At 35.7% G+C, this 26632-nt stretch overlaps 1 protein-coding gene across 4 annotated transcripts in view; it reads left to right on the plus strand.

The window, feature by feature from the left end:
- The window catches only part of USP34 (ubiquitin specific peptidase 34), a 242422-nt gene that overhangs the window by 104450 nt on the left and 111340 nt on the right, over positions 1–26632 (plus strand). For 3 of the 4 annotated variants that reach the window (XM_081588454.1, XM_081588456.1, XM_081588457.1), the window contains exons 11-20: positions 736–861; positions 1044–1173; positions 1825–1860; positions 2230–2360; positions 2637–3244; positions 5575–5789; positions 9515–9630; positions 9725–9852; positions 18460–18549; positions 20796–20891. In XM_081588454.1, the coding sequence (XP_081444580.1) occupies positions 736–861; positions 1044–1173; positions 1825–1860; positions 2230–2360; positions 2637–3244; positions 5575–5789; positions 9515–9630; positions 9725–9852; positions 18460–18549; positions 20796–20891 (1676 nt within the window). The remainder of the gene's footprint in view (positions 1–735; positions 862–1043; positions 1174–1824; positions 1861–2229; positions 2361–2636; positions 3245–5574; positions 5790–9514; positions 9631–9724; positions 9853–18459; positions 18550–20795; positions 20892–26632) is intronic. The other variant, XM_081588455.1, reaches the window with a different exon arrangement.

Genomic DNA, 26632 nt, shown 5'->3' on the forward strand with positions numbered 1-26632 from the left:
CTTTCCTAGTTTATATTATGTAGTCTTTGACTACAAAGGGGTTTCTGTTTTGTACTCTCTTTTAATAATGAACATGTTATATAAATACTTGATAACCACTTAATATAAGAAATATAATCCAGTCGATCTTTGATCAACATGAGGATTAGAGGTGTCAGCCTTCTGCACAGTCAAAAGTCCATGTATAACTTTACAGTCAACCTTCCACAGTATCCACAGGTCTCTTATCTATGGAATGTATCATTAGTGGGGTAAAAAACCAACCTTGTATAACCACACAGTTCAAACCTGTGTTGTTCAAGGGCCCACTGTACACTTAAATAATAATATTTATTTGGTTTTCTCTCCTAATTGTGATTTATTTTGTTTTTTATTTCCTGCATTTTAATCTACTATTTGTTTGTATATTAGTGATACATTCCTAAATTGGAATTCTTTTTATACTTGAAACTTACAAATCACTTATTGTGGGCTTCCCTCTTGAGGTTAAAAAGTTGTGCTTGTGGTTGGCTTGGATAAGGTGAAGTTCTGCTAAAGTATAATTTTATTTTCACAATTTTATGTACTGTGTAATTTATGATATTTGTTAATTTGGTAATTAATATTTTGCTAGTATTAAACATATTAGCATACCAGCCACTTTCTTCACTTTTAACTTATATAACTTTTTCTATCAGCTTATTTATTTATGCAGTGTAATTATATTTGACTATTGTCCCTACTTTTATTTTCTAGTTAAAACATTGTAGTCGATATATACATGACTTATTTCCTTCACTCATCAAGAATTTGGATCCAGTACCACTTAGACATCTTCTTAATCTGGTCTCAGCTCTTGAGCCAAGTGTTCATACTGAACAGGTAATTGATTCAAAACATAATGAAATTTTTTTTTTGTTAAGTTTCTTAAGTGAAAATTTATTTGTTATTCAGATGATTTAACTTGTAGTTTATTACTGTTGGTATTTCAGTTAAGCAAAAGGGTATTAAATTTGTTACAATGTTTCCTAAAACCTCTAATTTCAACTTTTTTTTTTTTTAAGACATTGTATTTGGCATCGATGTTAATCAAAGCACTATGGAATAACGCGCTAGCAGCTAAGGCCCAGCTATCTAAACAGAGCTCTTTTGCATCTTTATTAAACACTAATCTTCCCATTGGAAATAAGAAAGGTTTGTAAAGTATAATGTAATTTGAAGTGAGTTGTCCCTAGTTTTTAACTCAAATGTGAAGTAGTTTCTGCAAATTAGTTTAAGTTTAATCTCAATTTTGAAATGAGAGCTGTTGGTGTTGTGAAAAGGTTAATAAATTGGAGTGAGCTCATGCTTTTGGTATACTGTTCAAGTAATAGCAATGAAATTTAAGTAGTTATTTGATCTTCTTTCATTGATATTCTTCCCTTAAAAAAAAACCTTTCATAAAATCTTTAGAAACTTAAGTTAGAAAACAGTCAACATGCTTTGTTTTAGATACAGTTTTGAGAATAGACCATAATGATACATTTATCTTTTCATGTTTTCTACTTCACACTTTTCTGTCATTTTAGGTGTTTTGTGTGTGCTTTTACACGTATAGCTTTCTAGGATTTTCTAAAACTTTACCGACATTACCCCTCTTTTTTGTCTCCTGACATCATATGCTACTCTTTCCTTAGGCTTTTCTGTGCAGGCTCCCACAGCTACTGTGGCAAGTGGTGGGGTCTTACATTATTGCAGGTTTCCCTACCTATATCTTGTTGTTTATGTAATAAGAACAACTGATACATGTCCCAAAGAAATTCAGTCACTTAGAGTATCTCCGTCCTGTTTTTCCTTTTCCTTCAGAGGAAGAAGAGCTCAGAAGAGCTGCACCATCACCTTGTAAGTTGAGTCTTAGAAATGTATGGCAAGATGACTTGTAGTTTTATTTTGATGATCATCTAGAGTTAACTGATTTTATATATGTGTATCAGAGTCATGAAGTTCATTTTGTGCAGGAGATGTAAATCCTTACTAGTTATCAATCTTACCCTTTTTGTTTAAATCATTAGTGTGTTGACTTCTAATTGAAATCATGTATATTCTCTTTAGAAATAATTGGCAAGCGTTAACATATTTCCAGATTATATTTTTGGCTACTTGGCATGAAGCTTTGGTATGTCAGAGAATCAAAGGATTATGACATTCTGATAGATCCATATTAATACAAGTAAGAAGTAAAAAACAAATAACCCCATCGTTTTAATATAGGGTCACCTGCAGCCAGTCCTCAAAGCAGTGATAACAGTGATACCCATCAAAGTGGAGGCAGTGACATTGAAATGGATGAGCAGCTTATTAATAGAACCAAACATGTGCAACAGCGACTTTCAGATACAGAGGTATGAAAACCCTTTGTTCCTCCCCTTTTAAAGAGTTTTTTGGGTTTGTGCCATGTTTATCCTTTGAACTGGGAATATAAACTTGAGCCCTGTTAAGGCCTCTCCTATCTTGTTAGTATCATTTAAGTTCTTTACTTTTCTTTGAGTTTTTAATTCCATTTTATATTGTTCAAGAAAATATGTCAGTATTGTGGCAGTCTTTTTAAAAAGTATAGTGTGTCAATGTCATTTCTTACTGGCTTAAATATTTATTTAAATCTTCGTTTCTAAATGTAGGAATCCATGCAGGGAAGTTCTGATGAAACTGCCAACAGTGGTGAAGATGGAAGTAGTGGTCCTGGTAGCAGCAGTGGACATAGTGATGGATCTAGCAATGAGGTGAATTCTAGCCATGCAAGCCAGTCAGCAGGGAGCCCTGGCAGTGAGTTACAGTCAGAAGACATTGCAGATATTGAAGCCCTGAAAGAAGAAGATGAAGATGATGATCATGGTCATAATCCTCCTAAAAGCAGTTGTGGTACGGATCTTCGGAACAGGAAGTTAGAAAGTCAAGCAGGCATTTGCTTAGGGGATTCCCAAGGCCCATCAGAAAGAAGTGGGACAAACAATGGAACAGGAAAGGACCTGGTTTTTAATACTGAGTCAATGCCATCGGTAGATAATCGAATACGAATGCTAGATGCCTGTTCACACTCTGAAGACCCAGAACATGATATTTCGGGGGAAATGAATGCTGCTCATATAGCACAAGCATCTCAGGAATCTTGTATTACACGCACTGGGGACTTTCTTGGGGAGGCTATTGGGAACGAATTATTTAATTGTCGGCAGTTTATAGGTCCGCAGCATCACCACCACCACCACCATCACCACCACCATGATGGGTAAGTCTACCTAAAAATAAAACAGCTTACATTTTCTTCAGGGAGTTAATTATAGCCTCCATTTATTCAGTTGTGATAAATTCTAGATCAGTGCTGTCCGATAGGAATATAATGTAAGCTACAAATGCATGTTTCAGATATGTAATTTTTAATTTTCTTTATTTTTCTTTCCTTATTGATTTATGGCTGCGTTGTGCAGCTTGAGGGATCTTAGTTTCCCAATCAGGGATCGGACCTGTGATCCCCTGTGGTGGAAGCACGGAGTCTTAACCACCGGACTGCCAGGAAAGTCCCAATTTTTAACTTTCTAATGGGCACATATACAAAAGCAAGATGAAACAGAGAAGATTGATTTTTAATTATAAATTTTATTTAAAGCAGTAATATCCAATCATCACTGTAAAATTATTAATAAACATTTTTTTGTAATGCTAAATTTTCAACAATCTGTATATATTTACTACTGCTAACATATTCTGTTTAGACCAGCCACTTTTTCCATGTGCAGGGGCCACAGATGGCAAGTGACTGTTGTATAGGAAGTACAGATTTAGATCTTCAGCTCCTTGTTATGCTTGCCTAAAAGTAGATAGAAAATTGCTTAAAGTATGATCATGAAAAGGGGAATTTTATACACACTGTATTTTTAGGATATCAGTAAGGTTAAAGCCTTAGCATAAAGCTTTTTGATCATCTGTGAAATACACCCATTGTGTTTAATAGTAATTCTGTCACTTAGTAGTGTTACAGTATTAGGCAGAGTACTCAATTGTTCTTTCAACATCATTTTCTTTTGTATACAGTAGGAATAATAATACCTATCTCATGGGCTTTATTGTGAGCATTTCATGGGATAACATGATTGGCACGTAATCAGAGCTTAATAAATATTAGCTTCTATTTGTTCTTATTGTCATTACAAGTAGTAATATTTGAGTTAATGATGAAATAGGGATGAGTGGTTTATCAGAATTTTTCTTAGACCTGACTATTTTCCAGACCTTTCAGAATTTAAGATGGTTGTTTGGGAGAATTGCATATGCATACATATTCTTACTTTATTTCCTTTGCTTTTTGATTCTTATCTTTATCCCATATGATTATATGGTAATGTTTCTTTTTTATTTTATTTATATATTTATTTTTGGCCATGCTGGGTCTTTGTTGCTGTGCAGACTTTCTCCAGTTGTGGTGTGCAGGCGTCTCATTGCAGTGGTTTCTCTTTATTGTGGAGCACAGGCTCTAGGGTGTGCTGGCTTCAGTAGTTGTGGCATGTGGGCTCAGTAGTTGCATCTCCTGGCTTGGAGCACAGGCTCAATTGTTGTGGTGCATGGGCTTAGTTGCTGCATAGAATGTGGGATCTCCCTGAAGCAGGGATTGAACCCATGTCCCCTGCATTGACAGGTAGAATCCTTACCACTTAGCCACCAGGGAAGCCCTGATAATGTTTCTTAATCTTGGCAGTATTGATGGTTTGGGCCATGTAGTTTTGTGTTTTGGATTTACAGCAGTGTGAATGCTGCTGTGCACTGTAGCATGGATGTTTAGCAGCATCCCTAGCCTGTGTCCCTGGATACTAGAGGCATCTCCTATATTGTGATTACCAGAAATTGTTTCTAGACATTCCTGGATGCCCCCTTGGCCTTCTGATTGAAAACCACTGATTTTTGGTCTGACTTTACAGAAATGCACGTTCATAGTTCTCCCCAGGACATACTGAAGACAAAGCAGTTAGTTCATAAAACCAGTGCAGGTAGCATATTCAGTTTGGCACATTTTAAATCTCTTTTAGTGTTCATACCAACCCTCACCTGAAAAGACCTAATCATTTAATTTTTTATGTTAACCATTTTCATATTCTCTGTGTATGGTAACCATTTGTGAAAGTCCCCCAGTTAATACCAACCAAATCTGGATTGCAGCTTTAAATAGAAATTTTTTTTTCCTGGTAGTTATTTGATTCTGCAGTTGGATGAACAAAAGTAAATAAAATTTGAGGTTTCACTTTAAGATGGGAGTTTATAAAGTAATTATCTAACAGTAAGTTTTACTGATTTTTCTCTAAAATTATTCCCTTTGAAATTGTTTTAGTGAAGTGTTGATTGGCCAGATAATATATGGGTATACTGTGAAGTTAATACATAGTGCTGACTTTGTGGGCTTTTATGTTTTGTAAAGCTGTCAGTATCCCATAGTGTTAATAAACAAAATGTAGCTTTATTCTCGAGTATGTTTTAATTTGTGCCAAATGTTTTGAGAGAGATTTTTTGTGAATCACTATGTGCGTTTAAATTGTAATTGCTAACTTTGTGCTCTTCTCTGTGTTACAGTCATATGGTTGATGATATGCTCAGTGCAGATGATGTCAGTTGTAGTAGCTCCCAGGTCAGTGCAAAATCAGAAAAAAATATGGCTGATTTTGATGGTGAAGAATCTGGGTGTGAAGAGGAGCTAGTTCAGATTAATTCACATGCAGAGCTAACATCTCATCTCCAACAACATCTTCCCAATTTAGCATCTATTTACCATGAACATCTTAGTCAAGGTAACGTTCTGTATTAAGTAGAATATATTCCTTTATTTAAAATGAGTATAACATATTGTTAAAAGGAATCAACAGTTAATGTTTTTATACTTTACTGTTTTTGCCAAATAACTTGCGTATTACAGTTATTTTTACAAAGAAATGAAATTATTATGAATGTTCCATCATGAATGTGAAGGGTAGAGTTTCACAAAGAGATATTTAATAAGGAAAGAAAATAAAAAAATAATACATAAAATTATAGGTTTGTATTTGAGAAAATATTTAGCTATATTAGATTTTATATTCTGGAAGCTTAGGACTTAAAAGTAGGCGATTACACAGAATTTCATATTGTATGGTTCCATTTATATCAAATAACTAAGATATGTGGTTAGTGGTTCCCTGTGGCTGGGGGAATTGGGGGAAATAACGGGGGGGGCGACTCATAAAGGGTAAGGTGTTTCTTTTGTCTGGGGTGATGTAAATGTTCAAAAACTGATGTTCTAGTCAACTTTAAAATTAATCTTAAAAAAAGTGATAGGACACGACCAAACTTGAATGAATAGAGATTAGAGGATGTTTAAGAATAGTGGAAGATGAAGGAAGAAAGGGAGAAGTTAGGAGGGAAAACAGTTATAGAATTGGCAATTCAACTTCTCGCTTGGTTACACACCATCAACACTTGCTAGCCTAGGAAATAGGTTTTGGGATGCCAGTAAATGATAAACTAAGTAAAACCTGATAGATTAGGTATATGCTGTTAATGCTGTGATTAGGTTTAGGGATGCAATTTGTGAATCTTGAAAACAACTTTCTGATTTCAGATGTTACTTGTATAGGATCTAGATAAGGTTACTTTGGGATTTTGGGTGATGGTGGGTGTGGGAGGCATGCCTCATAGCCTGCAGGATCTCAGTTACCCATCCAGGGACCAAACCCAGGCTCTCAGCAGTGAGTGCAGAGTCCTAACCACTGGACAGCTAGGGAATTCCCTGTTCTGACATTTTTGTTGCTGTGTTATTGTGGTTGTTGAGAAATGAATGGGTTAAGATTGAGCTCAGTTGAATTAGATATCATATTTATTAAATTTTTTGCCATTCTTCTTCTATTATAAAGAATTCTTCCAACACAGAAAGACAAACAATTTAAAAATGGGTGAAAGATGTGAGTAGTTAATTTTGTTAATACATAAATGAAGATACAGAAATGGTCAGTAAATACATGAAAAGATACTCAATATCGATAGTCATCTGGGAAATGCAAATTAAAACCACAATGCGATACTTCTACTCACTTGGGATGGGTTAAAAATTAAGGACTTAATGCTATCAAATGACACTAAAGATGCAGAGCAACTACAACTCTCATACAGTGCTGTCAAGGAGCATAAAGTAGTACAGCTAGTTTAGAGTACTGTTTTATCAGTTTCTTACAAAGCTAAATTTGTACTTACCATGTGACCCTGGAATTCCTGTTGTACGTATTTTACCCAAGATAACTGAAAACATATGTCCACAAAAAGAGTTGTACATGAATGATAACTGGTTCATTTATGAACCTCAACTGGAATTAACTGGTAGATAAACAAATTGTTGTATATTCACACAGTGGAATAAAAGGGAAACAGCTACTGATACGTTCAACACCATAGATGAATGTAAAAAACATTCTAAGTGACTAAAGCTAGACAGAAGAGTATATACTATATATCATTGATATGTACTTCTAAAATTTCCTAAAGTGATTTGCAGTGGTTGACGTCTACTCAGTGGTTGGTGGTGGGGACTGATTGTAAAGGAACAGAAGAGAACTTTTGGGGGTGATAGAAGTGTTCTGTATCTGATTATATATTTACATTATATTTTCTTTTTTTTTTCTTTTACATTATATTTTAATACAATTAATTTTAAAAAGTAAATACCAGAACAGACAAACCAAAAAAACCCCCAAACTTAAAAAGTCAAGCTACAAACTGGGAGAATACTTGCAAATCATGTATCTGTGGCTTGTATCCAGACCATATAAGAACTTTTACCTTACAACTTAGTAGTAAGACAATTAAAAATTGGGAGTTGATTTATTTCACCATAGTAGGTACACAAGTGGCTTAATAAGCACATGAAAAGATGCTTAGCATCATTAGTCATTAGAGAAATTCAAATAAAAAACAGATCCTACTGCATACCTATGAAAATGGCTAAAATTAAAAAGAAGGACCATAGCTATGTATTGGGAAGAATTTGGAGGAACAGTAACTGGTGGTACAACCTTTTTGGAAAACAATCTGACAGTTTCTTCAAATTTTAAACATATGTGTTTATGTGTTTACCTTAGGGTCCCACAATTCTAAATATTTACCCAAAAGAAAAGAAAGCATATGTCTGTACAAAGACTGGTTGCATCAATGTTATGATAGCACTATTCGTATTAGACAAAAATTGGAAACTTCAAATTTTCATTAATTGGTAGATATATAAACAAAATAATATTTTCATATGATGGAATATTGTTCTGTAATTAAAAGGACCACACTACTGATAGGTACTTCAACGTGAACAAACCTCTAAAAACATTCTGCTAAGTGAACAAAGTCAGACATTAGACTATACATGCATATTGTATAATTTCATTTGTATGAAATTTCTAGAAAATGCTAATTTGTGGGAATAGAAAAACAGACTAGGGCTTGGGAATGGGCTCAGGGATTAAATATAATTAACTAGGTATGAGGGAATGTTTTAAGGTGGTAAAAGTGTTCTAAAACCCTATTCTAGTGGTGGTTGCATAATTCTCATTTTTATGAAATCAGTATACATGTACAGTTTAAGTGGAAATTTTCATGTAAAGCTGCTAAAAAAGACAGAAGCATTTTTGTTTAATATAACAGAGCTAGGGAGAATTATTTATTAGAATTTTTGAACTTAATTGAATGTTTTGAGTAAATTGTCTGCCTACAATGTGGGAGGCCCGGGTTCAATCCCTGGGTTGGGAAGATCTCCTGGAGAGAGAAATGGCAACCTACCTCAGTATTCTTGCCTGGAAAATCCCATGGAGGGAGGAGCTGGGTAGGCTACAGTCCATGGCGTCGCAAAGAGTCAGACATGACTGCGCGACTTAACTTTCATTTTCACTTTCTCAATTCAAAAAAGTGTTTAGATATAAGACACTTTACAGAAAGTCATTTAGAGTTATGTCCCATGGCTATATAGTTAATTCAGTCAGTGTTAGTTGCTCAGTCGTGTCTAACTCTTTGCAACCCATGGACTATAGCCTGCCAGGCTCCTCTCTCCATGGAATTCTCCAGGCGAGAATATTGGAGTGGGTAGCCATACCTTTCTCCAGGGGATCTTTCTGACCCAGGGATCAAACCCTTGCCTGTATTGCAGTCAGACTCTTTACTATCTGAGCCATCAATAATCATTTTTATGTTTAATTTGGGTTTCAGGTATTTGTATACAGTTCTCTTGACATGAGGAAAACATTAAATAATAATACTTAATAGAGCAGAGGCTATGAAATAGTGAAGCTATGAAAACTCTTCACTTTAGTAGTATCAAACTAAACAATACTGTTCTCTCACTTATGAAGCAACTATTGTAATAATCTTGTTTTTATCTTGTGATGTAAGAAGAGATTTATCGTTATACTTCACTTTGAATTTGTTGTTTTTATGAATGCTGTAACTCACTTTACAATTTCAGTCAGCTGCATTCCTCTATAGTGTGGTATATTTTGCCCCTCAGGACCTGCAGTTCATAAACATCAATTCAACAGTAATGCTGTGACAGACATTAATTTGGATAACGTTTGCAAGAAAGGAAACACTTTGTTGTGGGATATAGTCCAGGATGATGATGCAGTAAGTTATTAAATAAAGCCAAAAGACTACAAAATTATAGCAGAATGCAATCAATATAAATAGTAACTTAATGTATGTACATTCTTTTTTGTAGGTAAATCTTTCTGAAGGATTAATAAATGAAGCAGAGAAACTTCTCTGTTCCTTAGTATGTTGGTTTACAGATAGACAGATTCGAATGAGATTCATCGAAGGTTGCCTTGAAAATTTAGGAAACAACAGGTAAATAGGAATTGAAAATTTTTTACATAGTAATCATATTCATAATTAATATACCATTATTAGCTTAAAAAAATTTTTTTTTAAGTAATCGTGGTTTTTGTATTAGTTTTAAACTCTTTCCCCCCACAATGTTCATATGTTATCACTTGGTCTTGGTTATTTCAACACTTTTTGGCACTCTTGATTAGATCCCCTCTAACAGAAATAAGGGAATAATAATACTGTCTCCTTGATTCTGGGAATGATGGTGATTATTTTCAGATTGCAGTTAAATATTCTTGAACTATTGTATATAAAGGAAGCTAAATATGATAACTGAAGTTAAACAACTGAGCTGAAATACATACATTTTGATAATGGCATTTTTCTTCATTCTGAGTGGATTTTTTGACTTCTGTAGTGTGTAGAGAATTGGATTAGTGTTTTTTATCTGATTTGAATTCTGCTGTATATTTGTATACTTCTTATTGGGGCTCAAATTATTACAAATTTCTTGATTTTCAGTTCTGCTTATTGATACAGTTTCCAGTTTCCCTTGTCTTATACTGCTTCGATAATATTGTTTCATTCTCTTTCATAGTGAATTCAGTTATTAATTGAATATATTAATATTTTCGTCTTACCTCTGCTCAGGCTCAATATAAATGTCTAATTTTATTGAATATTTAACTATGTAAAAAATTTTTTTTTGATGGAATTGAATTAGAAAAAATATGTTCAATATTTTATTTTCTACTTTTGGTCTTTAAAGGTCTATAATTTGAACAATCACAGTAGAAAAATTGCTTATTCATGCAGGTGTAAGAAACTACTAACAGGTCCGTGTTAGTGGATCAGTTGCTTCATTCAACATGTATTCTTTAAAAGGAATGCTTTTAATGGCTGGATGATATTTCATCATTTATATACGTATTACAGAAGTTAATTTTAAAATGTTAATTGTCTTTTAATAGTCTTCTTGAGGCTAATGAACATTTTTTTAAGTTGTATCAATTTTTATTCCCCATATGTGCATCTGCATATAGTATGGCCCAGCAATTCCACTGCAAAGTATGTGCCTTACAATAATACATCCAGATGGTCACCAAAAGACACATTCAAGGATGTTCATAAAAACATTATTCAAAATAACTATTCTTTGTACTGCTGTCCACATGCCAAAAACAGAATAAGAAGGAAAAATTAAATTGTGGACTATTTGTTAAATAAATGTTTCTAACAGTAGCAATGAAAGAACTATAACTGCAAGGAATAGTGTGGTTGAATCTCACGAACATAATGTTGAGTGAAGGAAGCCATATATAAAGGCTTATTTCTGTAACTCTCGTTATGTAGAGTTTAAAAACAGGAAAGCTGTTTAATAGTTGGGATAATGGTTACTCTTGGGTTGTCAGTGACTGGAAAGGGGGCTCTTCCCAAGGCTTCTGGGATGCTGATGAGGATTTCTTTCTTAATGTGGGTACATAGTACACACGTATGTTCACCTCCTCATTTTGAATTGTCACTTAGGTTTGTACATGTTTTTACATGAATGTTACACTTAAATATAAAAAGCTATGTGAAAGATGAAATATCGTGTAGCCTTTGAGTCATATATTTTCAAAAGTTGTATAATAATATGAGCATATATTCACAGGCCCATTTGTTTTTAATAAAAAGATTATAAACAATATGTGAGGCTGTAAAGTAGTTACTTCTTGGAGGATTCAATTATTTTTTTTCTTTATGCTTTTCTATTTTCTAATTTTTCCATAATGAGAACTTATTTCTCTAAGGGTAACAACAGAGACAGAAGGAAAACTGTGTATAAAACTGTGTGGAAAATTGCCAACTTGAATTTTTAGTAAGCTTTAATTTGTTCAGTCCCAAATAACTTGAAAAGATGAGCATTTTCATTTGTTGGAGGCAGTCCTATACCCCAGTTATAGTTACTTAATGGTGTACTGAAAATATAGTAAATATAACTTACATTGATGTTAAATTTGCCCTCAGAATTTACTCCTTAGAGGGTTGTTGTATTTATTATTCTAGTCTTACTATTTATGTACTTCCCTGGTGGCTCAGAGGTTAAAGCGTCTGCCTCCAATGCGGGAAACCTGGGTTCAATCCCTGGGTCGGGAAGATCCCCTGGAGAAGGAAATGGCAAACCACTCCAGTATTCTTGCCTGGAGAATCCCATGGACGGAGGAGCCTGGCAGGCTACAGTCCACGGGGTCGCAAAGAGTCGGACACGACTGAGCGACTTTCCTTTCCTTTCCTTTTCCCTTTACTATTTATGTATCATATGTACCAATGCTTAGAGCATAGTAGCATTTTTTAGCCTGGACATACACTGCATATCCAGTGTATACCAATTGAACTTACTGAAGTTATGCAAATTGAAAAATAATTAGTTTTGAACATCTTTTTAGAAAACCATTATTAATTTCAGTTTCCTGATGAATCAGTGGTTTTTAACTGGAGTGATTCTTTTCTCCCTCAGCAGTATCAGTACTTGGAGATACCTTTGGTTGTCACATTGTTGAGTAGAATTGGAGATGTTACTTTGAGCCAGGGGTGCTACTAAACATCCTTCAATACAGAGGACAGCCTTTCACAACAGAGAATTGTGTGAAATGTCAGTAGTGATGTCAGAGTCTGAGAAATCCTAAACACAAGAATACTTTCTCCAAGCCTAGCCCCCTGTGTTTGTCATCTCAGTAGGAAAGGAATGTTGCGAAAGGGTGTTAATATTAATAGGAAAGCTCTTCCTTATGTTGAAACAGATGGACCACTGCAACCTTTACTCATACACCATTTTCTGGCATGTGACCCCAAAATCCCCACAGATGTCTACTTCTTGATAATGTCAATTTTTTACATACTTTACAGAGGTTTTATTTTTTTAAAAATTTTCTCTGTGCTGATTTTGATTTTCTTTCTAGTTCCTCACTTGCCATGGTTTATAGACCTGTCAGCAATTGTTGTTTTTGCTTTTCTATGATCATATTACAATTTATTTTACAGAATGAACTTAGCTTTCTTTTGAACAGCAATACGGCCTCATTACTTCTAAGGGGGCTTAAAGATCTGAAAAAGAAAAAGTCTTCCATAAATTGTCCATATTCTGCCATTTATATGGAACCCACCATAAACACTTTAAAACATGCAGCATGTGCCTTATACACTTTTAGCCTTAGGCAGGTTGTTTTATAGGGTGTATAATGACATTTCAGTGGTGCAGGAAGTTTAAAGTTACAGAAACACGTAGTAGACTGGTTTGCAGAATGTTGTCATAAAGTGAGAGCATGAGGTGGACAGTAACTCCCACAATGAAAAATCCGTGACTTCTCAGCTTAATATTTGTTACTTTGGGTCAGTGAAATAAGACTGCTGTCCAGTGAGTAGGGTGGAAGTAGGGGTTGAGTTGTAATCAGCCCCTTTGATGTTTCGTGTTTATTAGAAGACAGGTGTTCATATCCTGTGCTAGATACTCCCTGAAGTTCTGTGGCTTCTCAAGAATTGATTTGAGACTCTGAGAACCTGTCCATTTTGTGCTTTTTTTTTTTTTTTTGCTATTCTTTTGCACTAGGTAGTTTAATCCATGTGTGAAATTTTTTGCCTTTGAATACATAAGTGAAAATGCTTGTACATATTAGGGATTCTTCTAGAGGTTCATATAATTAAGAAATGGATGGTACTATGTACTTTTATTTGGTTTTCACTCTGTAAAGACAGTATTATATATAGCATTTCATGTCAACTGTTGGTATATAGTATGATTTAAAATGACTGAATAGCATCTTGTAGAACACACCAGTCTTCTTCAAATGTGGAGTCTAGGGGAAAAACCATCCAAATGTGACTTTTTAAACTGTGAATTCCACCAGCAAATGTGTTCATTCTACTAAGGCAATGTAAGTAGCATGGGTAATTCTTAGACTCATACCACATTGTTATTTAGTAATAAGCTTCTGGTTACAACAAAAACTTGGAATCAAGCAAAGAACCAGAGCAGTTTTAAGATGATAGCATTTTTCCTGATTCTAAACTTAGTGCAGTGGTCCCTGGGTATCTGTGGGGCATTGGTTCCTGGATTCCTCTCAGTTCAGTCGCTCAGTCATATCCGACTCTTTGCAACCCCATCAACTACAGCACACCGGGCCTCCCTGTCCATCACCAACTCCCTGAGTCCACCCAAACCTATGTCCATCGAGTCGGTGATGCCATCCAGCCATCTCATCCTCTGTCGTCCCCTTCTCCTCCTGCCCTCAATTTTTCCTAGCATCAGGGTCTTTTCCAATGAGTCAGCTCTTCGCATCAGGTGGCCAAAGTATTGGAGTTTCAGCTTCAACATCAGTCCTTCCAATGAACACCCAGGCCTGATCTCCTTTAGGATGGACTAGTTGGATCTCCTTGCAGTCCAAGGGACTCTCAAGAGTCTTCTCCAACACCACAGTTCAAAAGCATCAATTCTTTGGCGCTCAGCTTTCTTTATAGTCCAGCTCTCACATCCATACACGGAGAAGGCAATGGCACCCCACTCCAGTACTCTTGCCTGGAAAATCCCATGGATGGAGGAGCCTGGTAGGCTACGGGGTCGCTAAGAGTCGGACGACTGAGTGACTTCACTTTCACTTTTCCCTTTTATGCACTGGAGAAGAAAATGGCAGCCCACTCCAGTATTCTTGCCTGGAGAATCCCAGGGATGGCGGAGTCTGGTGGGCTGCTGTCTGCGGGGTCACACAGAGTCTGACACGACTGAAGCGACTTAGCAGCAGCAGCACATCCATACATGACCACTGGAAAAACATAGCCTTGACTAGACGGACCTTTGTTGGCAAAGGAATGTCTCTGCTTTTTAATATGCTGTCTAGGTTGGTCATAACTTTTTTTCCAAGGAGTAAGCATCTTTTAATTTCATTGCTGCAATCACCATCTGCAGTGATTTTTGGAGCCCAGAAAAATAAAGTCAGCCACTGTTTCCACTGTTTGCCCATCTATCTGCCATGAAGTGATGGGACTGGATGCCATGATCTTAGTTTTCTGAATATTGAGCTTTAAGCCAACTTTTTCACTCTCCTCTTTCACTTTCATCAAGAGGCTCTTTAGTTCTTCACTTTATGCCATAAGGGTGGTGTCATCTGCATATGTGAGGTTATTGATATTTCTCGTGGCAATCTTGATTCCAGCTTGTGCTTCCTCCAGCCCAGCATTTCTCATGATGTACTCTGCATATAAGTTAAATAAGCAGGGTGACAATATACAGCCTTGACGTACTACTTTTCCTATTTGGAACCAGTCTGTTGTTCCATGTCCAGTTCTAACTGTTGCTTCCTGACCTGCATACAGATTTCTCAAGAGGCAGGTCAGGTGGTCTGATATGCCCATCTCTTTCAGAATTTTCCATAGTTTATTGTGATTCACACAGTCAAAGGCTTTGGCATAGTCAATAAAGCAGAAATAGATGTTTTTCTGGTATTCTCTTGCTTTTTCGATGATCCATCGGATGTTGGCAATTTGATCTCTGGTTCCTCTGCCTTTTCTAAAACCAGCTTGAACATCTAGAAGTCCACGGTTCACGTATTGCTGAAGCCTGGCTTGGAGAATTTCAAGCATTACTTTACTAGTGTGTGAGATGAGTGCAATTGTGTGGATACCCAAATCAACAAGTGCTCAGGTCCTCCATATAAAGTAGTGTAGGACAGTCAGCTCTCTGTATCCCCAGATAAGGAACCTGTGGATGTGGAGAGCTAACTATGTTTTGTTATTCAGGACTGTTGTTCCTTTTTATCTTAAACCTGTTGTTGCCCAGGGTTGTATGTTTTGATATGTAAAATTTTCACTCTTGGAAAAATTTGTGAAATATAAGTTTGAATATAACTGTAATTTCTGATTTTTGTAAGGATATCACCAGTGAAAACTATTTGGGCAAAAACGTTGATAAGTCAAGTTTACAATTCTTACAGTAGAAGTGCTATAACATTTTTAAAAAATTTAGGAAAGTTTTATTGGAGTGCGGTTGATGCACAATGTTGTGTTAGTTTCTGCCTAACAGCACGATATGATTGTAATTGAAACAAGTTGATATATGTGTTCTTGTGAAGTTTCCATTAACATTGAAATATAAATTATTGTTGTCACCAAGCAAGTTAATTATCTTCCACTGTTACCCACTCAGAGCCTGGCATCCTGTTCTCTAATGTCAAGCATCATGTGCTTGCTTCTACATTACATTTTATAAAATGCAATCATGTTCATTTTAGAAAACTTGGAAAGTAAATTTAAACAATTCAGACTCTTAACAACATTGAGTGCAAAAGAGGAAATAAGGTTTTCAGAAAATATACAACTGTTGCACAGTATAAGACTTGATTTAATGAGCTATGGTATCTCTAGTCTGTCTGTCTATATATTTTAAAACTATTGAAATTACACTAGGCAAATAATTTTGGAATTCGCTTCTGTGATTTTAGGTGAAATTTTTCTGTGTCCATTTTTCATTGTGTTGTCTCACTGATTCTGTGCTTATAAAGTCAAGATAATGTATATGTATACATTCTAGTTTTTTATGTCTTAATTTTTGTGAAAAACTCTGCTAATGTTTCTGAAATTTTGACAAAAAATTTTGGATAAATAATCTAAAATTGAAACTGATTTCTCCTGATCCTCTATGGTCTATCTTCCCAATCACCACTACTGTGCAACTTGTTGAAGAATATTAAAAATTCTAATATTTAAAAATATACTAAACATGTAAGTGTTTTTGAATATTTAAAAAATCTTTACTTTGCACTTACTTGATATCATGCATTTACTCGCTTTATTTATTCATTGTATACTTATTGTTATTGGCCATACCTTGAGTCATGGGGACCTTCTCCCTCCAGAGATTGAATCTGTGCCCCTGCAGTGGAAGCCCAGTCTCAACTATTGGGCCACTGGGGAAGTCCACTGTATATTCTTAAATATATACTAATGCTGTTTTGATCTTCTGACATTCTCCTAACATGCTGTCTTCTGGTAGTATTTTCTTCTTTGTACTTCAAAACTAATATAACGTTGTACATTGTTGTTTTTCTTCTTTCCTTGAAAATCTTGCTTTTAAGTTCTTTGCTGGTTTGTTGTTTGAGGAAATAAATACTCACCACGCACCATATGCAGGGATTTTTAATGAATAAGACAGTCTGCTCACATAGAGCATATTCTAGTGGTAGCATTAAATAAAGGAATATTCATTAGGTGATGATGATTGAATAAAAATTGTAAAGGACTCAATAAAGAGGTTCATGGAGCAGTGGGAAGGTGTTATTTAATTATTGAGTTGTCAGGGTCATCGTTTCTGTTGACAGTTGAGGGAACCTTAATACAGTGGGGGAAAGAGTCCTTCAAGTAGATACTTAGGTAAAGAGCATTCCAAGCACAGGCAATAGCAGAAGCCTTGAGGCAGGCATGTGCTTGTGTGTGCTGATGGAATAGCTCAAGGAGGATGGGAAGGAAAATAGGTTACACTGATAGAAGAAATGGGGACAGATCACATATGGCTTTGTAATCAAATTTAAGTACTTTGGATTTTATTTAGAAACATGAGGTTTTGTAGTTTCTCCTACTTAGCGTTTGCCACGCTTTTCCTCTTATTCAGAAGTGTAGCCTTGTATACTAATATTCCTGGTACTCCTCTCGAAAAGAGTAGGCATTTTTGAGGACTTACTTGTCCTCCATATTTGTTAGTAGGGTGCCAACTTTAAAAAAAATAATTCTTTCATGAAGCAATGCTGCTCCTAAGCTTTAAAATAAATTCAGTGACTTATTAGAGTTTGTTGTGCTTCTTTCAAGGCTTATGGAAGCAGCCTTCTTGCCTACTAGGAATTCTGGGATTTGTATGTCAGTGTGTTCCCTGTCCCCCTTTTCTTCCAGAAGATAGACATATTCAGATCTTCTTGAGGTCTTTGAGTGATTTCATGTTGCCTTTTGGCTCCTTTATTCTTGAGGTTTATGGTGTGCTTCCATTATTAACATTGCTCATAATGCAGTGATTATCAGTTTAGATGCAGTTTATATTAAGTGAGAAATAGGGAAAAAGTGATAATTTATCTGGTTTGAAAAGTGTTCTCTACATTTATTGTTTGTGGTCCACAAACCAGCAGTTTGAGTATGACTTGTGAGCTTATTAGATATGCAATCCTGAACCGACCCCAGACCTACTGGATCAGAGTTTGCATTTTAAGACTAAACTTTGAGAAGCCCTGCTCTAGATAATTGACTCAACCTGCTGCTTCTTATTTTCTGTGATTAAATCCTGAGAAACACCTATGACTTGTTAAAGAAAACTTCCATTAAAATTTTTTATATTTAAAAGCGCTTCACTTTTCTTTTATACTCAGATATTTATATAGTATATTTTACTTTAAAAGTTTTGTATTGAATTTTTTAAAACTTGGATTTCTTGCCACAGTGTTTAATAAGCTGATACTTTAGAAAAAAACTTTGTTTGCATAAAAGCATCTGTAAAATTCATTAACTCTTTTTGTGTTTGATTTTAAATAACTGAATTTCTGTTAAGAGCTAGAATTACTGATAGTAGTTAAAATTATTTTATTCTATAAATATCTATTTTTGTTATTTCAGATCAGTAGTAATTTCACTTCGTCTTCTTCCGAAACTCTTTGGTACCTTTCAGCAATTTGGGAGCAGTTATGATACACATTGGATTACAATGTAAGTAAATAAAAGAAAGAAAAGTATTCATTTTCAAGACTTTTTCCAATCATAATTCTCAAACAAGTTACTCAAGGTTTTTTAGTAACTTACTAGCTGTTACTTTGTACCAGGAAAATTTGAATTTTGCTTAATTCAAATGTTTTCTTAGATTTCTGAGGTGGGATCTCTGCCACTTAGCACCTTAGAGATTATATATACTCCTGTCAGTAGGAAATCTGACCTTTGTATTCATTGTAGCTTGAGAAAAATAATGTAGCAATTAATGTTTTAATTTTCAGGTAAAGATTTTTTAGTGTGTTTGATCATGGCAAAAGACTCCTGAAGAAGATCCACATGTTAAGCATTCTAGGATGCTTTTAATTTTTCCCACTATTGGAATTGGTTCTAGACATTACATCATGTTAGGAATAATTTTGAAACCCCTCTGTTACGTATATAGAGAAATTATGATTAATGTTAAAGAAGTCTTTCAACGATGGTGTGCTGATGTGATATTGATCTAATATTTGAGAAAATTCTGGAGAAAGTTCACTATCATGAGCACTTCCTTAACCTCTGAGAATGTGTTACTTGCTTTATTCAAAATAGCCTTTTTGGAGAGATTTCAGAAACTTAAAATTTAGGAAAAATTAGACCTGTTAAAGGATTTATTTAAGAAATCATGTAGGATGGAATTTTATCTAATTCTTTTTCAAATCTAAGATTAGTTTGTAGGAAAACTTTCTTTCAAAATGAGTATGATTTTAAAAATTCTTAGACGTCTAAATAAGATGGGTAGCTCCTCTGGAGAAGGGAATGGCAATCCACTCCAGTATTCTTGCCTGGAGAATTCCATGGACAGAGAAACCTAGAGGGCTACAGTCCGTGGGGTTGCAAAGAGTTGGACACGAGTGAGTGACTAATACATACACAAGTAAGATGAAGTTAGTTCTTCTGAGTTACAGCCCTTACTGCTTATTTTTCTTTTAATAGAGAATCTGTTTAACCTGAACCTCTATTACTGTTTTTTTAAAAAGCATCTTAGAAAAGCTCTTTCTTTGATTAATTTTTACAATGTGATCCTAGTGACAATTCTATTTGTGAGTGCAAGGAGGGTGTTTGAGATGCTGGACAGAGGAGTAGGGGAAAGATGCATTTAGCATCCTTTAAGTACAAGAGTAGCATGAGTTTTATTTCATTTACTCTTCTCTTAGTTTTTAAATGGCCAAATTACAAAATTCAAAAGCATTAAAGTGATTCACTTGTAGCTTACCTGGGCAAGTTGGTATTGCAGTCATTTGAGGAGGTTTATATTAAGGAGTAACGGAGGCTAACATTCTTATGGAAGTGGGAAGCTCACAATATTCAGTTACTTATCAAGTATATTGGGGCTCCCTGGTATCTCAGATGATAAAGAATTGCCTGGGTTGGGAAGATCCCCTGGAGAAGGGAATAGCAACCCACTCCAGTATTCTTGCCTGGAGAATTCCATGGACAGAGGAGCCTAGTGGGCTATATAGTTCATGGGGTTGCAAAGAGTTGGACACAGCTGAATGACTTAACACTACTTACTTATTTATCAAGTATATTGAGTTGAAACCCTTTTAGTTTGTTCCTTGTGTACTGTGTGCTCAGTCACCGTTTCCTCCTCCAGGGGATCTTCCTGACCCAGGGATTGAACCAGAGTCTCCTGTGTCTTCTGCATTGACCAGTGGATTTTTACCACTGAGCCACTTATGAAGCCCCTAGCTTGTTCCTTATTTAAATATAAATAAGCTCTGTTAATTCCAATGTGAGACTGGTGTCCTTAATCTTACTAGGTGGATCACGTAAAAGAACTCTGAGCTCCTGCAGTTAATTGGCATCAATAAAAGCAAAAGCTTGCATTTGGTGTGAGTCTCTTACATGCAGTAGCACTCAACATTTGATTTAATATGTATTATCTCTTAAACTCTTAGGGCCCATATTTAAAAATTGGAAATTATGTCTGATCATCTTAGTAAATCTTCAGATAACCTGCAGACTGACAGGTTGGCATGGAGTGTATTATACTGTTTTTTAAAATATTAACTCATGTTAGTCATTTATTTAGCATTTGACCAGATATTGTATCCCCTTCACAGAGACTGAATATTTTGAGATTTAAACGCAATGATACTATAACTTCATAAAAATTAAGGTGTACTATAGTGTTTTTTCCTGTTCTAGAATAGATTTATCTTACCCTGTGCCTCTGAAATTATTTTTTCTTTTAATTGGTTCAGGTGGGCAGAAAAAGAACTGAACATGATGAAGCTTTTCTTTGATAATTTGGTATACTATATTCAAGCTGTAAGAGAAGGCAGACAAAAGCATGCACTGTAAGTATACTTTAACTAGGTAAGGTATGTGTAAGTGTTGATTGTATTTCTTTTGAAAGATAAGATAATTTTTCAGTTTTCTGTTCCTTTTTTTTCATATAATAAATAGAATGAAAAATTTAGTTATAGAATTATAAGAAGGAGTTTCTTTTTTAATTTGATGACGTTTATAAGGTTATTTTTATAATGCTTAACTTTAGGGAAATACAATCTATATAACTTTAGGGGTTGATTTACCTTCACTATTGAGTTCTGCTCACAAGGCACTGTTTTCAGGAATCAAATACTTTTTTTCGAAAGTCACCAATATCCTTGTATTAATATCCTTGTATTAGGGCATTGTAAATATAATATAATTTAATATTATTTTAAATAATCCAGTTCTGCATGTGACTGGTGATAGAAGCAAAGTCTGATGCTGTAAAGAGCAGTATTGCATAGGAACCTGGAAGATTAGGTCCATGAATCAAGGCAAATTGGAAGTGGTCAAACAGGAGATGGCAAGAGTGAACATCGACATTTTAGGAATCAGCGACCTAAAATAGACTGGAATGGGTGAATTTAACTCAGATGACCATTATATCTACTACTGTGGGCAGGAATCCCTTAGAAGAAGTGGAGTAGCCATCGTGGTCAACAAGAGAGTCCGAAATGCACTACTTGGATGCAATCTCAAAAGGGACAGAATGATTTCTGTTCATTTCCAAGGCAGACCATTCAGTATCATGGTAATCCAAGTCTATGCTCCGACCACTAATGCTGAAGAAGCTGAAGTTGAATGGTTCTATGAAGATGTACAAGACCTTCTAGAACTAACACCCAAAAAAGATGTCCTTTTCATTTTAGGGGACTGGAATGCAAAAGTAGGAAGTCAAGAAACACCTGGAGTAACAGGCAAATTTGGCCTTGGAGTTCAGAATGAAACGGGGCAAAGGCTAATTAATAGAGTTTTGCAAAGAGAACGCACTTGTCATAGCAGACACCCTCTTCCAGCAACAAAAGAGAAGACTCTACACATGGGCATCACCAGATGGTCAATACTGAAATCAGACTGATTATATTCTTTAAGATGAGAAGCTGTATGCAGTCAGCAAAAACAAGACCGGGAGCTGACTGTGGCTCAGATCATGAACTCACTATTGCCAAATTCAGACTGAATTGGAAGAAAGTAGGGAAAACCACTACATCATTCAGGTATGACCTGAATCAAATCCCTTACGATTATAAGGTGGAAGTGAGAAATAGATTCAAGGGCTTGGATCTGACCGAGTGCCTGAAGAACTATGGACGGAGGTTCGTGACATTGTACAGGAGGCAGGGATCAAGACCATCCCCAAGAAAAAGAAATGCAAAAAAAGCAAAATGGCTATCTGAGGAGGCCTTACAAATAGCTGAGGAAACAAGCGAAGTGAAAAGCAAAGGAGAAAAGGAAAGATATTTAAGTTGAATGCACCCATTTGAATGTACCCTGTACCCATTTGAACACAGAGTTCCAAAGATTAGCAAGGAGTGATAAAGCCTTCCTCAGTGATCAGTGCAAAGAGATAGAGGAAAACAATAGAATGGGAAAGACTAGAGATCTCTTCAAGAAAATTAGAGATACCAAGGGAACATTTCATACAAAGATGGGTAAAATAAAGGACAGAAATGGTATAGATCTAACAGAACCAGAAAATATTAAGAAAAGATGACAAGAATACACAGAAGAACTATACAGAATAGATCTTCATGACCCAGATAATCATGATGGTATGATCACTCACCTAGAGCCAACCTCATGGAATGCGAAGTCAAGTGGGCCTTAGGAAGCATCACTACGAACAAAGCTAGTGAAGGTGATGGAATTCCAGTTGAGCTATTTCAAATCCTTGAAGATGATGCTGTGAAAGTGCTGCAGTTAGTATGCCAGCAAATTTGGAAAACCCAGCAGTGGCCACAGGACTGGAAAAGGTCAGTTTTCATTCCAATCCCAAAGAAAGGCAGTGCCAAAGAATGCTCAAACTACCGCACAATTGCACTCATCTCACACGCTAGCAAAGTAATGCTCAAAATTCTCCAAGGCAGACTTCAGCAATACATGAATTGTGAACTTCCAGATGTTCAAGCTGGTTTTAGAAAAGGCAGAGGAACCAGAGATCAAATTACCAACATCCATTGTATTATCGAAAAAGCAAGAGAGTTTCAGAAAAACATTTATTTCTGCTTTATTGACTATGCCAAAGCCTTTGAGCATGTGCATCATGACAAACTCTTGAAAATTCTGAAAGAAAATTCTGAAAGAGGTGGGCATACCAGACCACCTGACCTGTCTCTTGAGAAACCTGTATGCAGATCAGGAAGCAACAGTTAGAACTGGACATGTACAACAGTTGGTTCCAAATAGGGAAAGAAGTACGTCAAGACTGTATATTGTCACCCTGCTTATTTAACTTCTATGCAGAGTACATCATGAGAAACGCTGGGCTGGAGGAAGCACAAGCTGGAATCAAGATTGCCGGGAGAAATATCAATAACTTCAGATATGCAGATGACACCACCTTTATGGCAGAAAGTGAAGAAGAACTAAAGAGCCTCTTGATGAAAGTGAAAGAGGAGAGTGAAAAAGTTGGCTTAAAGCTCAACATTCAAAAAACTAAGGTCATGGCAGGCATCTGGTCCCATCACTTCATGGCAAATAGATGGGAAACAGTGGCAGACTTTATTTTCTTGGGATGCAAAATCACTGCAGATGGTGACTGCAGCCGTGAAATTAAAAGACGCTCACTCCTTGGAAGAAAAGTTATGGCCAACCTAGACAGCATATTAAAAAGCAGAGACATTACTTTGCCAACAAAGGTCCATCTAGTCAAAGGCATGGTTTTTCCAGTGGTCATGTATGGATGTGAGAGTTAGACTATAGAGAAAGCTGAGCACCAAAGAATTGATGCTGTTGAACTGTGATGCTGGAGAAGACTCTTGAGAGTCCCTTGGACTGCAAGGAGATCCAACCAGTCCATCCTAAAGGAAATCAGTCCTGAATATTCATTGGAAGGACTAATGCTGAAGCTGAAATTCCAATACTTTGTCCACCTGATGCGAAGAACTGACTCAGTGGAAAAGACCGTGATCCTGGGAAAGGTTGAAGGTAGGAGGAGAAGGGAACAACAGAGGACGAGATGGTTGGATGGCATCACTGACTCAATGGACATGAGTTTGAGTAAACTCTCGGAGTTGGTGATGGACAGGGAGGCCTGGCGTGCTGCAGTTCATGGGGTCACAAAGAGTCGGACACAACTGAGTCACTTAACTGAATAATATTTAATAATATAAAGGTTTACTTCTGAAAAAGTATTTTACCATAGCATTAATTTAAAACATTTTCCTTCATTATTATAGTTATATACTAGTATTAAATAGTTTATGACATGAAAATGGAAATTGTGATGATATAGATGGTTAATATTTTATCATTAAAAATATTGTCTGGATGTATTGAAGTGAGTTTGTGTAAGAATTAGTAGAAGTTTGTTAGTTGTATGGCTGTGTTTAAAGTTTCTTATAACAGGAGATTCTTGCATAGATAAAAACATGTTGAATTCAGAAAGCTTCTACTTGTGAGTCAGTGGAAACTGATAGTCATGGTAACCAGCTAAATTTCAATATAGCATGTCTGTAAATAAGAGAAATATATACAGTATTTATTGAGAAAATATGTACATAGAAAACTTTCATGTAGATAACTGATCAGATTGTAGACGTTTTCAGAAAAGCCATGGGTCTTTACGGCATGCTTATTCATTTCCAAAAATGAAATCTTGTCTATCCTCTTCCTCCCACCACCCCCCATCAGTTATTTCTCCAAAATTTACTTTGCTCTGCAGTGTACCGCCATCCCCCAGGTCATCTAAAACTTGGGGACCTTTTTGTATACGTGTATTTCCAAACATGAATAATGGCAGTGGTGGCGATAAAAATAGCCAGTATTCATTGATACTTGCTATGTGCCAGATACCTTTTAAGTATTAATTTTAAGGTACACACCAACTAATTTGAAGTAGGAATCCTCATTTTAAAACTTAGAACAGGAACTTTCCTGGCAGTTCAGTGGTTAAGACTCTGCGCTTCACATGTTGACATGCCCACAAAGACTGTTCCAATTTTTTAACCAACTTTTGGATCAATTTTCTTCCCTCAACATCCCCCATAATTGTTAATTACTCATCCTTATGAATTGCAGAAGGCATTAATGATACTGGTAGAAAGCATATCGGCCTGAGAATCACACAGATCTGGGTTTAGGTTATGAATCTATTGTTTTTGACTTTATTTCAGTTACTTAATGCTCTAATTAAAGTTCTTATTATTTAGTGTATGAGTTTTTTTTAAGAATTAAATAAGTTAGTAAGCTGTATCTGGCACATAGTAGGTCATCTGTAAATTGTAGTTACTTAACTAAAATAAACTATGGTATAAAACAGGCAAGAAACTTGCCTCCTACCCTGACTTAGACTCTTTGCTGAATATAAAATAAATTGTAGTTTATTCTTTCTAGTATTCTCGGCCCTCTAAAATCTAAACTCAACTAATCTTTCCTGTTTTATTGTTCAATGATTTTTTTTTCTTTTAGACATTGTTCTTTATGCTTGTTAAATTATTTCTGAGATATTTCCTTAAATTTATTCTTTCGTGTAGTTTGGCTTATAAACTTACCTCTGTAAAGGTGCATTCTCTTTATATTCTTTAAAAATTCTAAGTATTCTTCATAGTCTGCCCTCTTTCATTTTTTTTCTTGAAGCAGAGGTAAAGATTATAGCCTTCTGAATCTGTATCTCTATACATTTTCTATAATAGCCTTAAAATCAGCAAGGAGCAGGAATAAAACCACACTGACCAGCATTTTTAGGAGGCAGAATTCAAATTATCTGTCAACAGAGAAACACTTGAATTGCAAGAGAGCTCCCATCAGAACCACAGCCTGTAGACTTGAAGAGCAGGGATATGAACTTGAGAGCGGCATGGCAGACTCAGATGAGTCATACTCAGAAAGAAAAAGTCCAACATTAAGTTCCAGAAAATGAACACGTGTCTGACACTTGGTTATAGATAGCATTGGCAACAGTGAAGTTGCTTACTTTGTTAGTGGATCCAGAAGTAGAGCCTCATAGCATTAATGCCTGTTTGTTTGTTTGTTTGTTTTTTAAAGAAGCATTGCTTATGTGGTACTCTTTGGAGATGAGTATAAGTTTTACACTTTTCCTAGGGTATGCCAGAGTACCCTTCCAGTCCTCTAGTCTGCTTTGTTACCTGACATTTCAAGAGAATAAAATCTTAGAAGAGAGAGCTGTCTGGACTAATTTGTTGTAATCCGCTTGTTTCTTCAGGCTGAAAACTGAGTTGTACATTTGTTGCTTTTTGTTAAAGCATACTGATTTCATAAGCTTGTGGCACATTACTTTTCCATTTGTTCCATGGAGATTATAGTAGGCAAGTTCTAAGATTTTTACATAGGACGAAAACATTCTTGTTGCATTAAAGATAACATTTCATTTCATAAATGGACATAGTTTATATTCCTTGAATACAGTTGCCTCTAGAGAAAACCCTGTACCAACATTTAGGCTATAAAGAGATTAATTTTTTTAAGGTGCCAGTTTTTCACTAGAGTTTCATGCCTGTGGTGAGACTGTTTTTGTCTTATTTTTTCTGTAACATTGGGAGCCATGGACAAGCCCAGGAGAGTTTATCAGTATTGATAACACTTT

This window comes from Giraffa tippelskirchi, chromosome 4 (assembly GCF_054371585.1).
Source record: "Giraffa tippelskirchi isolate mGirTip1 chromosome 4, T2T-mGirTip1v1.2.pri, whole genome shotgun sequence".
NCBI classification, from domain to species: domain Eukaryota; kingdom Metazoa; phylum Chordata; class Mammalia; order Artiodactyla; family Giraffidae; genus Giraffa; species Giraffa tippelskirchi.